Source organism: Hermetia illucens, chromosome 1 (genome assembly GCF_905115235.1).
Source record: "Hermetia illucens chromosome 1, iHerIll2.2.curated.20191125, whole genome shotgun sequence".
Lineage (NCBI taxonomy): Eukaryota > Metazoa > Arthropoda > Insecta > Diptera > Stratiomyidae > Hermetia > Hermetia illucens.
Window position 1 is genome coordinate 194,245,685 of NC_051849.1, and position 15,398 is coordinate 194,261,082.

General features: G+C 41.8%; 1 protein-coding gene across 3 annotated transcripts in view; it reads left to right on the forward strand.

The window, feature by feature from the left end:
* The window catches only part of LOC119654364 (tyrosine-protein kinase Btk29A), a 283,921-nt gene that overhangs the window by 173,506 nt on the left and 95,017 nt on the right, over positions 1-15,398 (forward strand). The window contains exon 2 of one of the 3 annotated variants that reach the window (XM_038059722.1): positions 2,511-3,478. The exons of 1 other annotated variant lie outside the window; for it this stretch is intronic. In XM_038059722.1, the coding sequence (XP_037915650.1) occupies positions 3,343-3,478 (136 nt within the window). In that variant the 5' untranslated portion in view covers positions 2,511-3,342. Of the gene's footprint in view, positions 1-2,508; positions 3,479-15,398 lie in introns of those variants that run through there. One more of the 3 variants, XM_038059731.1, reaches the window with a different exon arrangement.

The following is a 15,398-nucleotide window of genomic DNA, read 5'->3' on the forward strand; positions in this document are numbered from 1 at the left end:
CTGTGGTTACTGCGGTATCCATTTGCCTCTTATAGGTGTTGCGGAAGGCTGTGTTGTGGATGGCTTCAGTGTTAACTCTCACTTGATTGTCAGAGGGGATTCTAGGTGGTGTTGTTATTCGAGCTCGGAACACCATGCCAACGAGATAGTGATCCGAGTCTATACTGGCCCCCCTATATGTTCTGACATTCACCACGACTGACAGGTGGCGGAGTTCGATCAACACGTGGTCAATTTGGTTTGAAATTGGTCCCGTCTGGAGAGCCCCGCGTATGTTTGTGGACCGGTTTCCGCGCAAACCAGGTACTTCCAACAACCATTTCGTGTGACACTGCTAGTTGAATAATCTGCAGTCGGCTATGGGAGGCAACGTATCGCCTGAATATGGGCTCTGTCCCTACTTGGCTGTTAAAATCCCCAAGTATGATTTTGATGTCGTATCTGGGGCAGGTTTCGAAGGTTTGATCTGCTGCCTTGTAGAAGGTATCCTTCTCCGACTCTTCAGTCTCCTCTGTGTGGGCGTGAACGTTAATGAGGCTTATATTTCTAAATTTGTCTCGCAAGCGCAGAGTGCATAGCAGTTCGCTTATTTTTTCAAAGCCGATAACAGCAGGTTTCATTTTTTGGCTGACTAAGAAACCTACTCCAAGCACATGGTTTACTGGATGACCGCTATAATATATGGTGTAACGACTCTTCTCCAGGAAACCGGCCCGTGTCCAACGCATCTCCTGTGACACTGTTACATCAGCCCTATTTTTGAACGGGGTACAGGGAGCGCACGTTCCATGAGAAAATGCGCAAATCGTTATTGCTTTGTCGTTGCCGGGTTCGCCGTTGTATTATCCGTCCAGTCCGAGGCTTCTGTTGTGGCTTCGTAACTTCGGTTTTCCAATGTTGGGTTGTCAACCCTATCCAACCAACAATTTGTTCGTACAATTGTTCGGTTTTTAGGTGCAGGAGACTCGCCTTCATCCTTCTCCGTCTGCATCTCTTCGTTAAGAAAGAGCTTCCAGCGGTCACCACGTGGAGGTGGAGATAGGGTTTGGTAGTAGAGCTATTGGTTCAGCAGGCGTTTCCCAGGTTTTATGCTCCATCGTGGGTACCAATCCACGTTTCGTCCTGGGACGTACACTACCCTTTGATCTCTGTGTGCTCCATGCCGTCGGAATGATAATAGCTAAAATAATCCTGGAACGAACGGTGTGGTTTCTGCGGGCGGTGGCACCGAATTGGATGTTCCCCGATGCATTAACAACACTAAATCCGCTATCGCTGCCCTGTCTAAAATCCGGAAATACAGTTATTTCAACACTAAGATCAAGTTGAGACTGATCTGTGCTAGTGTCTTTTCTGTGTTACTATATGGGAATAGTGCATGTGAAATGACCTCCACCTTTCGTCAACACCTGTCTGCGCCGTATTATCGGAGTACGACGGCCTGACACAATCTCAAACTAAGAACTTGGTCAGCGCACAGGCTTGGCACTCGTATGCGAAGTGGTCCGAAGACGGAAGTGGTAGTGGATAGGTCAGACATTACGGAAGGGCGACAATTGCATTGCGGGCTACGCCATGCAGTGGAATCTACTCTCCTAGGATGGCCGGCGAGTGGGTCGACCCAAGGGCACTTGGCGCGAACAGTAGTGGAGGGAGTTGGTCGTCTCCGGAAGTCGTGGGGTTAGCTGAAGGGAATTTCAGGTACCCGTAGGTATGGTTGACGCGTTATACCCTACTAACTGAACCAACTAATTTTAATAAAATTTTGTCTTTTCATAAAACTCTGAAAACAAGTTCTTTTCTGTCTCTTCCTTACGTGGTGTTGCTTTCTCACCACATTCTTCTGCACACAAAAAAGAATGCTTCTTCAGTTATCTGTTCAGTTTCATATATCATAAAAGAACATTTCGGTATGAGACATGAGACTGATAAAAAGTAGTTTAGAATCTTGTAAAGGCGAACACCTAAAACTACTTTTTTAGCTCCTTACATGAAAATGCTCTCATATCGACACTTATCATCTACGAAATCTAGTTTTCCCATCTACATTCAATTCACTTACTCCTACTGATAATAAATTGATGGTAACATCACGATTACCGGCAATAAATAACTGAAACCACATAAACAAACCAGTAAAAGGCAATTCATCTCTTAATTGATTAATTACTCTTGCAATCATAAACGTTCGTGGGGTTTTGTGTACACAAGATCACCGCATCCCTTTTCTCCGCCTTCATATAGTGTTTGAAGGTATAGCGATATATGTGTACGTGGAAATTATACACCTGCCCATTAGGCTTGGGTTTTCAGAAGGTAACCGCAAAAACAGTAGAAACATTTTGTTGTATCAAATCGGGTGAGGTGTTAGGCTCTTCGATGCACATTGAAACAATTCAATCTTTTTGAAAATGCTCTCCAAGATTGAACCTTCAGTAGAGAGAAACCAACAACAAACAGCAAATAACACTTATGGAACATTGCTAATGATCATTACCCTCCCATTAAAGCTAATCATGTGATTCTACGCTAACCCTTAGAAAGTAAAAACGTTCAATTAATAAAAAGAGTTAAATCGTGCCAAAAAGTGTAAAATGAAAGAATGTGAGTGAAAAGAATTAATTAAAATGATAAAGATGTGTTTTCAGTGCCATAAATATTTAAGTGTGAAAATCAATCCCAAAAGAAAGTAATCGATTTGTCTCACCTGTCCTGGTGACCGATTGGAAAAGCGTTGGAGGAAATTAATAACGTCTTGAGAGCACGTGTACTATCCGATTTCGAACACGAGGATCAAACACGAAATTATCTATTGAATCCAGCATCTGCTTGCATAACAGATTCAATATCATATGAGTTAGCTTTTGGCCAGAAATAGTCCTAAGGTTTCAGTGCTCGAAAAAAACTGATAAATGGCTCGTTGATAATCAAAATACAAAAACAAAAAAACAACCCCAAATTGGCTCAGCTATGCCCACAGACGTGATCCGAAGCTCAAGTTCCACTCGCTATAAATTGAGAGTATCGATAGGATGCGTTTTTCTCGTTGATTGGCATCAGCTCATCATCTAAATTCAGCCAGGTGTATCCTAATTGGAATTAAGACCCATCTGCGCCATAGTTACTTTTTTTTTATTCAAATTGAAACGAACGGAATCCGTTAAATCGAAAATAAACGCGAAAACTATTTGTTATTTGTATTTGTTCATTGCTTTGTGGAATTCAGTGTACTCGACACCTCGACACCTGTTGCAAATTGGATAGCAAAGGTATTTTCAATCTGTTGGTTTAGTTTGGGAAAATCGTTGGAAAAAGGAAAACGGGAACATTAAAACTTTTCAAATGATTCCGTGCGTAAATTTAACGGAAACCAGTGTTCTGGGTAATATGAAAGAGCGTGTAAAGGATATGAAGGTTTTCGGATGTCGATTGAATTTTTGGAATGCTATTGGAAATAGCATCAATGGCGGCTCAAAAGGTGAAGTATTATTTTAGTTTTAACATTTTTTTATTATTTGGTGATAGTTTTTTATGGTTATTCCTTACTTTTTTCGAAATTCCCAATTTACTCCGAGCTCAAAAATATACATATATATATATATAATTTTTGCAAGTCTAATTCAGCAATTTCAGATTTTTCCAAACTGATTTCAGACTCTTCCAAGTCAGTTCCAGAATTTTCCATTTGAAATTCAGAATTTTCCATTCCAAAATCAGAATTTTCAATTTCAAATTCAGAAATTTTTCAACGTTCTACAATAAGGTTTTATCAAAGCCTTCGATTCATTTTAAGTAATTAACTTTTGGAATAGACATTTGCCGTAGAAAAGAAAAACAAAAAAGTCATTGAAAACCGGCAAAGATTGAGGGGATTCGCTTTGAAAATAATATTCCAATGGCGGCCTCTAGGACGCTTTAAGCCGTTTCATCCCTTTTGAAAATGCAATATGCACTTTTCGGGTTCAACCGAGAAATTGGTGCTGCCTGGTTCTTCTTTTTTTTCTTCAGCCTTTGTCCCGTACACAAGCGGGGTCGGCTCGTCGTGATCGGCCACGCCATTTGGCCCTATCAAATACCTAATCTGGATGCACTCTCGAGGCTTCCCCCATCCAGTGTATCAAGCCTGCCTTTTGGTCGTTTACTATGGACTTCGATGTTCAGACCAATCTTGACAAGTGAATTCTCATTACTTCGAATTACGGGACCATACCATCGAAGACGCCTCTTTCGCAACTTTTCCGGATATCGTCATTTTGGATGTGATAAAAACATGTCACGCCACTAGTCCAACGCAACATCTTTGTCGCCATTACCGCAAGAGGCCGTTCATTGTCTCTTATAGTCGGCCAACACTGAGAACCATAGAGTGCGACAGGACGGACGATATTGCGATAAATTTTAGATTTGAGACGTTCGTTGATACGTTCTTTACAAAAAACACCAGTTGTGGAACGCCACTTCACCCAGGTTGCGTATATAAACCTTAAGTAATTAAGTAACTATTTTTTCTATGATGATGCCAAAGCTTTGATGATATAAAGCTACAATACAGCCTTGAAAGGAAGTTAGGGGTTGGAATGGGGAAGGAGTTGAGCATGAAGGAAGTGGCGATGTACTCCTTGCCTAAACATCTGCATGTTGTAGTCAGACGGGAAGACAGAAGATGGTAGTCTGTTTCTTATTCGTATTGTTCGAGATAAGAAGGATTCGTGGTATTTAACGGTGCAACTAGTATTGACCCTTAGAGTATGGGGATGGGAACGGCTACTTAGCCGGATCTTGCTTTGAGAGAGGCTCTACAAGCGATAAGACCTGATATTTCCTGGAAGCAGTGACCGTTATAATAACGATAGAGGAGAGAAATACATCCAACATTTCGTCTGTGCTCAAGGGGCTCGATTTGTGATGTAATGCTCACATCATCGATGAGTTTAGAAGTTCTTGGTTGAACTGAGTAGACAGTCTAGTTATACTTGCACCCGCCCAAATGTGAGAGCTACATTCCAGTCTAGGTCTAACGTGAGTCTTGTCGAACTGCGTTCGAATAGTGAAAAATATTTTTGCAACGATTCCGAAATCCCAAACATTTCATCTCATTTTTTGCAATGCCGAAGATGTGGTCGGTCCAGCTGAGCATCGGGTTTTAGAAGCATTGAATTGAACAGGATTTGTTTTGCCCAAGCAATAATAGACGATATGTCCTCATTCAATGACTCAAACATTCGCTCCCGGTTTAAATGCAATGTACTACGACGAGTGCCAGCCAGCGAATCAAACGAATACCCGAAGTCAAGGTGCTGTCTTCAACAAAGCTGTAGATTGGATTGAAAGTGCTACGAGGTGTGCTAAGAGATTATTAATGAAGATGAGAAAGAGGGTGAGTAACAGAACAGTACCTTGAGGTGTTCCGTCATTTTGGGTGTGAAGTTCTGATTCAACACCGTCCCATAGAACTCGAATGGAACACCCATTGAGAAAGCTTTCAATCCATTTGTCGAGCTTGTCATCAAGACCAAATGCGCGAAGTTTTGCTAGGTGGGCAGAGTTTCATACTCTGTCAAAAGCCTTCGAAATATCAAGGGTAACTTTGGCCTCGTCGTGATTATGAAGACACTGATTCCATTTTTACGTCAGAAGTGTCACCAAGTCACTGGTCGAGCGTATAGAATGAAATCCGTATTGCTGGTCGTTGATAAGGTGGTTTGAGTCACCATAGGTCATTAATTTAGAGTCGATAAGTTTTTGAAAAACTTTTGACAGAATTGAAGTTAATGCTATTGGTCGGTAGTTAGAGGTATCACAAGTCTCTCTTTTTTAAGGTTTTGTGTAAAACAAAACATACTCATACATCTGGGTCCTCTGGGACTCCATTGAAATTTGGACAATCGAGTGAGGTCGCCAATTTAAACCCGTACAGATATTGGCGATATTCTTCGTGCCCCGTGAGAAACTGAGTGGAGATTATAATTAATCTCACCTTGTCGTCTCTCCAACTACTCCTTAATGGCAGGAATGAGCCTGTGAGTCCACCGACCCTTTCCCGAGCGGTCCCATCGCTCTTGCCATCTATTTATGGATCTCTCCCTCTCAGCATTCTTCGTTTGCAATAAGGAAGAGATTGGCTTCGCATTGTATAGATTCGTTATCTCATCTGCCAAAATGTCACTCGGCGTCATTCCAGATATGACGAATGCTGCATCATCTGAGACAGTTCTGAAGGCACTCAGTTTGCTAGTGTTAACTGACATTCGCAACGCCTCCCTCCAAACTGGGCACGCATAGAGCATGTTTGAGCTCACCACCCTGGCTATAAGCAACCTAGAAGTATGTCGTGGCCCTCTCACTTTCGGCTTCATCCTCCTCAGGACTATACTAACAGTAGATGATTTATCGCAAACATACTGCATGTGTTGCCTATAGCTAAGCTTCCTGTCTATCACCACCCCCAAGTATTTGATGGTCGGCTTGGAAGTGATGATATGATTCCCGATTCTAACACAGGCGTAATTTCTCTTCCGGCGCTTCGTGATGAGGACCGCTGCTCTTTTTTCCTCCGCAAGTGTCAGACCAGAGCCCTCTAGGCAATTTTTAACAGCACTGATTGCCTCGCTTGAGTATAACTCCGCATCTTCAAAATGCTTTGCGACAACAACCAGTGCTATGTTGTCAGCGTAACCCACCACTGTGGCCTCCTTCGTTAGGGGAAGATTAAGTACATCGTTGTACATAATGTTCTACAGTAATGGGTCTAATACGAAGCCCTGCGGGACACCCGCGGAAACAACGTAATCCTGGGGTCCGTCATCAGTGTCCTACTAGAGTCTCCTTTCAGTTAAATAACTATCGACGATAGCAGCGCGATAAGCGGTAATACAATCGTCGCTAGGGATTTGCGTATTAGATTCCAATTGACCGAATTGGGTGCATTTTTCACGTCCAGGGTTACTAAAACGATTGCATCTTCAGCCAAGCCAGTAACCAATTTGATGGCATCAATGGTTGATCTGGCTTTACGGAACCCATGCTGCCGATCTGAAAGGCCCCCTGGGCTCTCAACAACAAGGAGCAATCTATTATCTAGATTACCCGCTCTAACATTTTGCCCACAGTGTCCAAAAGACATATCGGTCTGTATGAGGATGGTTCACCTGGAGGTTTACCAGGCTTTGGCAGAAATAGCAACTTCTGCCACTTCCCTGCCGCTAGAAATATTCCCTCGTACATGCACGCTTCGACCAGGGTATCGGCAAGCTGCTTGGTAGCTCCATCTCTGAGGGAGCGCACGTTCTATGAGAAAATGAGAAAATCGTTATTCCTTTTTCGTTGCCGGGTCCGTCGTTGTATTATCCGTCCAGTTGTAACTTCGGTTTTCCGTGTAGGGTTGTGAACCCTATCCACCCCCAACCTGGAGGACCAGTTGGTACAATTTTGTCCAGTTTTTAGGTGCGAGAGAATCGCCTTCATCATTCTCCGTCTACAGCTTTTCATTAAGAAAGAGCTCTCAGCGGTCACCAAGTAAAGGTGGATATAGGGTTTGGTAGTAAAGCTGTTGGTGTTGGTTCAGCAGACGTTTTCCAGGTTTTATGCTCCATCGTGGGTACCAATCCACGTTTCGCCCTGGTACCTATACTTTCCTTTGACCACCATCTGTATAAGGGACAAGAGAAAATTGTGAGGACTCAATTTTTCTCGTTTGGAATCCGAAAATGATATGCTTCTGAAATACGCGGACCAAAGGACGCATCAGAGAACAGCTATCCTATATCCAGTTTCTTCCTCGCAACCAGAAAGAAAATGTGTACATTTTTCAAGACGAAAGATTTTCACAGAAAGATAAGAAGCTTGGATGGCTGCTTTTGAAAATATCTCCTCCGGAAGTAAATAAACCGCGACTAATCTGAAATTTAGTCGATTAAAACATTTATAAGTAAATCGATTATGAATTCTGCAAGCATTTACTTCGCACTTCATGCCAGACTTCCAGATTTTTATAGCCATTGTGAAAATTAATTTAAACATTCATCATGATTTAATATCGAGGATTAAAGTATTACCACGACTAATTATTGGTGATTAACACAAGTTAATCGTTAATCATGATTTACGATTAGTCTTAGCAAACTGATTGGTTGCCATTAATGATTTACTTAAACTAATAAATTAATTGATTGACAACATTTTTGCATATCCATCCCTTTAGTTCGTTTTTTTTTTTCATGACATTCCAACGAACAATTTTCATGCGTCTCTTTATTATAAGACGAAGACCGAATCACCTTCTATTCATCCAATATATCATATGTAGACATTGTCTCACCTCGAAATTTCTTAAAATTTTTTTTTGGGAAAGTACCGAGCACTTGTTCGCCATCATTGCATATGACAGCCCGGGACACCTTGCCTGTCTTCGTCTTGAAGCTTTAACCATGACAATCATCTCATGCGCTCAATTCAATGGAACCAACAGAAATAACCATAATAATCAATCCACGTCTTATTAAAGTTGACTTGGAACGTGTACCATTTTTCTCGATAAAGTTGCAAAGGCCGGACAAATTGTAGTCCAGTAAAATGCCGGCAAGGTCATGCCTTTTCAGATTTTCAACCGAAACACTTCAGGCGCGACATCTGATCTTGCTAAACGATCTGACTTGACTAATGTTCACTTAACTGCGCGCAAGGTGAGAGGGTGTTGTTGGGAGACAAAATTGGAAAAACTCAGATGCAGGCGTTTAAGGTAATAATTACGAAATATGCACTTACAATCTGATAGATGAAACCAGAAAGATTGTAATCAATTTAGTCAATAATGGCGATAATGGATGGATATTATTTGCTTTTGACGTCAGTTTGGCTTCCATTGGAGATTAGTGATAATCGGCTGTTTCGATGCAACGCTTTGAGCGTTATAAAATTGATATTCGGTAGCCTAAAGTCCGTGAAGCTTGTTCCATTAAGTAATAAGACGTAATACGCATGGATATCTTAAACTACCTCTTGAGAGAGGACCATCAATCTTCTAGATGTAGAATGATTACTCCTCGTCAGGAAATATTTAAACATAATCAAATATTGTGCTTTGTTCATATCCGATTCCCAAAAAAGTTATTCAAGGTCCTTTCTATTATCTAATCAATAATAATTTTTCAATTCAGACAAGATCAAAAGCTTCCAAGTTAAGATTTTTCGCAAGAAAAAAATTGCCCCATGGCACCCGAGTAACATCACACAAAGAGTTCAAAAACTCCTACCCAGACCCCATGGGGTCTGTACACAACAAGCCACGTAACCAGTTCCAAAGAATCCAATCTCAATTCGATCAACGACTATCAGATACGCAACCGTCTCTCTTCTAAATTACGTGCACAAATCTTATAAGATTTTAATCTAAAATACATTTATCTAATACTTGACACCAATATCTGAATCTTATGTTGGTTCAAATTATTTCGCTGTTAGTTTATTGCTATAAAAATTATTTTACTAATTAAAAAAATTGGTGAACATCTTTTATCTAACGTTTATGAAAGCGTTCTATTTCGCGAGAAGAAAAAACGCGTGCGCTTAGTCGTGGCGCACATGCACATTGGAAAACCAGTTGGGAATTACATAACTTATTTTTAAAGGAAAAAATTAATTATGATTTCTTCCATCTTTGGATTGATGATAATAGTAAGTCACCGCTTGATTTGGATATGCGAATTATAGGCGCTGTGGAGAGGTGCTGCAGGGTGCAAATTGTATCTATTTTCAATGGAATATTCCTCCGAGGCAGATATTAGCTTAGGTGTTTTCCTAGTTTCTAACAAAAGTTCTATTTTTGGTATCATATGACAATGGACAAATACTATAAGCATTTATTCGTCAATTTTAGATAAATATATCTTAAGCTTCTTAGCTTTGAAAAAATGTTAATAATCCTTTTCTTTTTTATTTCAGGTGAGTAATCATCAACTATTCAAAATGTTTGATTTGAATAGTCTTTAGACAACAGTTATCTATCAAAGAGTGAGTATTTGGAGTGAATTGGAAGCCTGTACACTACAAAAAAAAATACCACAAACAACCACTTCCTATTTAGAATTTCACCAAAATCGAGCCCCTATTCAAAACAAGTTACTGTCTTATCTGTTTACCCATCCGTTTCTTTGTCACACGCGTAAATAGTTTAGCATATTCACGAGTTTCGATAGAAATTTGGAGACTGTCACTCACGTATGCAGTGACTTAACTGGTTTTTCTTTACCCCCAAGGAAGGCCAAATAGCCATCTGAAACATCAAGTGGAAGGTCTTGGTTAGCAATCTTTGAATATATACGTCGGAGCTAAAAAATTTACTTCAAATCTGCAATTAATTGATAATAATGAATTTGAAAATGGGTCGCCGTGACTAATTTTATGAAGTCATAGGGAGGCCTGAATAATTGAACCATTCCAGATTCTACCAGTTTGGAGATTTTGTTATCTTTTGGCTTTCATTACTTGCATAATAGCTTTCTGTTATAGGATGAAAATATGTAGAATTAAGTTGCGCGATATATTCCGAGAGCAGTCCTTGTGAGTTGGGACTTAACATAAGAACACACTCAAAGCCTTCCCTGCTTTTCGTAAGAGGCGACTAAAACGGGTTGAAATTTTTATGTCCGTAACCTGCGAATTTTTAAACTTTATTGCTACCGAAGCGTTAACAATTCGTCGGATAAGGGGGGCTCTGGAGGTTACTCCTCTCCCTCTTGACACACGAATGCCAATGTTCCTTTGTACTCTGAAAAGCCGAGTAGTAGCAGGTACGAGTTTGGTTTCGAGTTGCGTACTCTTTTGACATGAGAGCCGGTTTCTGACCGAGTCCTAACTGCAAGATTCTGGTCCAGGTTAAGGAGCATCACAATTGTGCAGTACTACCAACGAAGACTTCCGATATAGCGAAGAAGGATGCTTCCTACGAGCATTCATACGCAGTTCCGAAGAGGCTTCCTAAAAGTGATATTATGATCGTGATAGGTAATCTGAATGCCAAGATGGTCTCCGAAAACATCTTGCTCGGACATGCGATCTTGGTGACCGTAGCCATAATGGTAGGAGGTTTGTGGATTTCTCCAGCTTCACCACCTCGTCATCGGCGGAACATTTTTAGAGCACAGGTAGTTGTGTTTGAACTGCTTCCATGTTGCATCCGCCACTTCTCGCAGGGTTGGACAGTTGCGGCCCCCCAAGTTCAACGTCGATCGCTTGTATGATCTCAACTGTCGCCTGACAGTGGGAGAGCTATCTTGTTGATCAGACGGCAGATAGACTGAGTAACTCCCCTGAGAATATCGATGAGCATTAGGCCGTGAATACCAAGGTGGTCTCTGAAAACATCTTGCTCGGACATTCCATCTTGGTGACCGTAACCATAATGGTGGGAGGTTTATGGATTTCTGCCGCTCCATCACCTCGACATCGGTGGGACATTGTTCGAGCACAGGTAGTTGGGGTTTAACTGCTTTCATGTTGCATTCGCCACTTTTCACAGGGTTAGACAGTTGCGACCCCCCAAGTTCAACCTTGACCGCTTGTATGACCCCAACTGTCGCCAGAGGGGAGAGCTATCTTGTTGATTGGACGGCAGATACACTGAGTAACCCGCCTGAAAATATCGATGAATATTGGGCCGTTCTTTTCTCGGATGCTACGTAGGTCATCAGCCACGTTCCGAAGGAGGGTCATAAGATCTCGGTGACTAGGGAATCGGGAAGCGGATCGACAAAAGGAAGGGGTTGAAGACTCTATTGCCCGCTACTCCAATACCAAGCGAAATTCCAAAAAGTTCAACGTAGCATGTGCCGTAGGAAAGGCAATTTGTTGTTGCGCTGGTCAGGGAAGTGATAGATGCAGCAGAACGTAATGATTTTAGAAGTACTTACCGCATCACGAATCTTCCTACGGTCCTGTAAAGGACGTTCACAGTCGACTCCTCATACACGATGGCAAGCAACTGAAGAGGTAGAAATAACACTTCACCACGGTTCTTTACTGTATTACATCTGGTGATCTTATGAATGAAATGGCTAGTCACCGTACCATACAGATACGGACTGTTCACCGCAGCAGATCATCATTTCGGCCATCACTTCACTCAAACGGAATATAGTCGGTGAACTTGGCCGTCTCCTTGTAGAGCCATATATCGCTGTACCTGCAGTTACTGCAGATTTGCTACTTTCACTCATACGGAAATCTTGGGGAAATCGGCAACTTTCCCAGAGAGTGAAGAAAGGGGAAAATTAATGAGACGATTGGAGGGGTATCTACATGATCCCTGCCGTCACAAAGATAATAACTCAAATAATCCTGAAGCGCATCAAAGAACATGACGAAAGCTTGATTTAGAAAGCGCAGGCTGGTTTCCGCTCCGGATTCTCCTGCATTCACTACATCGATACCCTACGGATCATTTTTGAACAGTGCACGAAGTTTAAATCTTCGCTGCACTTGCTTTTCGTCGATTTCAAGAAACCTTTCGATCGTGTGAACAGGGAATATGTCTGGGATGCTCTACGTAGGAGGAGTATTCCGGAGAAACTAATAGCTATTACCAGAGCGACATATGATGACGCAAAATGTCACTTGCTGCACCGAGGCAAAATCTCGGAGAATTTTGAGGTCGAAAGCGGAGTCCACCATATGTCCATCTTGTCACTGATATTATTTCTCCTTCTTCTGGGTGACGTTCTTCATGCTGCCTTATTCAGAGAACATGGAGGAATTCAATGGACTATGTCATGGACCTTGGCCAAATGGCTCTGAATTTCGCATTAATGGGCAGAGGGTCGATTAATTTGTATATCTAGGAAGCGTGGTTTTTGCCGACGGTGGTACTGACGTGGATGTTTTCCTATGCATTAGCAGCGCTAGATCCGCTTTCACTGCCTTGTCTAAAATTTGGAAATGCAGTTATCCCAACACCGAATTGGAGATTGATGTCTGAACTTTACTCAATTGGAGAATCGGGAATTATGGATTTTTGCCGATTCTAGCAAACACAAAATTCAAATAAAAGCCGAGTCGAGGATAGGGAAAGCAGCTTGTCTTAGTTCCTACACTGGGCAGATTGGCTACTAGTTGGCTCCAAGCCGATTCTGATCTTCTTTAGGATAAAGTTCAGCTGGCTTCATACCGGAGACTCTATTTTAGGAAAGGCGTAGTCGAGGGTAGTTGCTGAGCTTTCATGTGATTATCAGCCGGGGGCTCTAGGACATTACATATTTAGATTTTGGCTCACTATATATTGTGCAAATCTATATACAACCAAAGGTTATGGTTGTACATGATAGAAAGGAGTAATAAAGAAATATCTTCTAAATAACGTTCTTCTTTGGTCTAGGAGCAGTGACAGTACTGGGTAAAACCCACATGAAACTGGGAACTACCCGTACGAGCATACAAGTTAGAAAAGCTAGCAAAAACTTTAAATGTATTGCTGCACTTTGGAAAAGAGATCCCAACGTGTATGGCGGCAGTACATAACATTAACAGTCGTATCATCGAAGTACGCTGGCTGATACTATCACAAACGGCGCATAGATCTGTCACTTGTACGCGAAGTGATTGAAAGACGGAAGTGGCAGTGGATAGGTCACACATTAAGGAGGAGCGATAATTGCATTGTATATCACTTACCCGCCAGTGATTAAGTGCAGGGAAATTGTGGTCATTCAACTGACCGTGCTGCGACGCCAGCTGTATATTTGTGGTGTTGTTATGGTTGAACTATTGAAGGCCTGTCTGTGTTCGTTTATTGCAGCATTTTGAGCTATTCGATGGTAATCAGTTCGATGTAATCTAGATGATGTGGTGAGCACTCGTTATTTTAAGGTGGGTGGGGAAGGTGAAGATTAGTGGCTTGTGATTCGTGAAGATAGTGAACTCCCTTGCCTCAAACATATGGCGAAAGCGTTTTATGGCTAAGTACATAGCCAGTCGTTTCCGGTCATTCACTTCGTGTTTTCGTTCCGCCTGACTGACCTTTCATGAGAAGAAAGCCAAAAGTTGGTCCGTTGTTGGAGGAATACTCCAATCGCGACGTCAGATGTATCGCAGAAAATGGCCGAAGGCACGCAAAATTTTGGGTGTGCAAACAGCGTTGTCTGTTCCAGCGCGATTTGGTAGCTTTAAAAACTGGGGTAAATTCGTTGTTCCTGTTGATTGGTGAATTTCCTTTAATTTTTGCGTGAAAAATCTCGTTGTATTATGTATGTATGGTGTTGTGATGGCAGCCTTTGGGAAATATTCTTCAGCTACGGGATGAGAAGACACTTTTACCGTAGAGCACTTGGGGGCAATCTTGCCGAACTGGGTGCTTGTCGGCGCAATTTCAGCTATTGAGTGCGGGATAATCTCCACCCGTTATTTCTTTTAGGTATGACATGCATGAGTGCAGCTCACGGACTATTTGATGGACACACCAATCTTAGCTGGATTATGGTATTGAATTCCTTTTTCGCAGGTTTAGGTAGTCTGGAGCTAATCGTATTGGTTTTAAAGTAACTGGTGGTCGTGACGTTGTGACTAGATGGTGTGTAGCTTGGTTACATGCCATTTTTCTAGTTTCGTCCGGTTGAGATATTTCCGGAAACTTCTGTAAGATATCCTAATAAAGAGTTCCTCCAGTAATTGTCCTGAAGATCGGAATTGTAATTCTTCCATCTCTTCCTGATAGGTGATGACAATTGGTGTTTCGTTGGCAACTGAGATGGAACCATGCCTTTTTACTTAGACCGCGAATAAATACATATATCTGCATCTGCATCTACGATGAACCGTAGTTTCGCATTTGTATCGATCACAAAAAGGCGGCATGAAGACGATGAAACGATTCCCGCAGTCTAGTTACGCGGTCACATGCATTTGGTAGCTTTAGCATTACAATTTCAGTGATGCCAGCATATACCTTGGGGACCAGGACTTTGGAACCTGGGCTGTAAACGCGATTGGGAATGAGAATGTCGACTTTTACTTCCGCAAGACTCCTGTTTGAAACCATTCGCAGCTCTGCAAGTTAATTTGATAATTGGTGGACTAGCTGCGTTAAACTGGTTTCCGCTGCTGAAAGCGAGGATGTTTTTATATTTAATGTTGTTTCCGTGATACCTGATGGAAGTGCGACGTAGACCTTATCAACTATGTCAGTTGCAGTTCCTAGTGCTTCACCATATATCGTCACGTAGAGTTCATTGTTAGGCGAACTTGAAAGAAGTCAGCCAAACAAATACCTTTGAGATCCCATGAAACGATGGTTAGAACTTTCGCTGTTGGAAATATGGTTTTAATATTCGTTGATTTAGTATCATGACTTGACGTCACTTTTCGCAGGTCTGTTTCGATTGAGGCGTAAATTGATTATTGCGCATCATCTA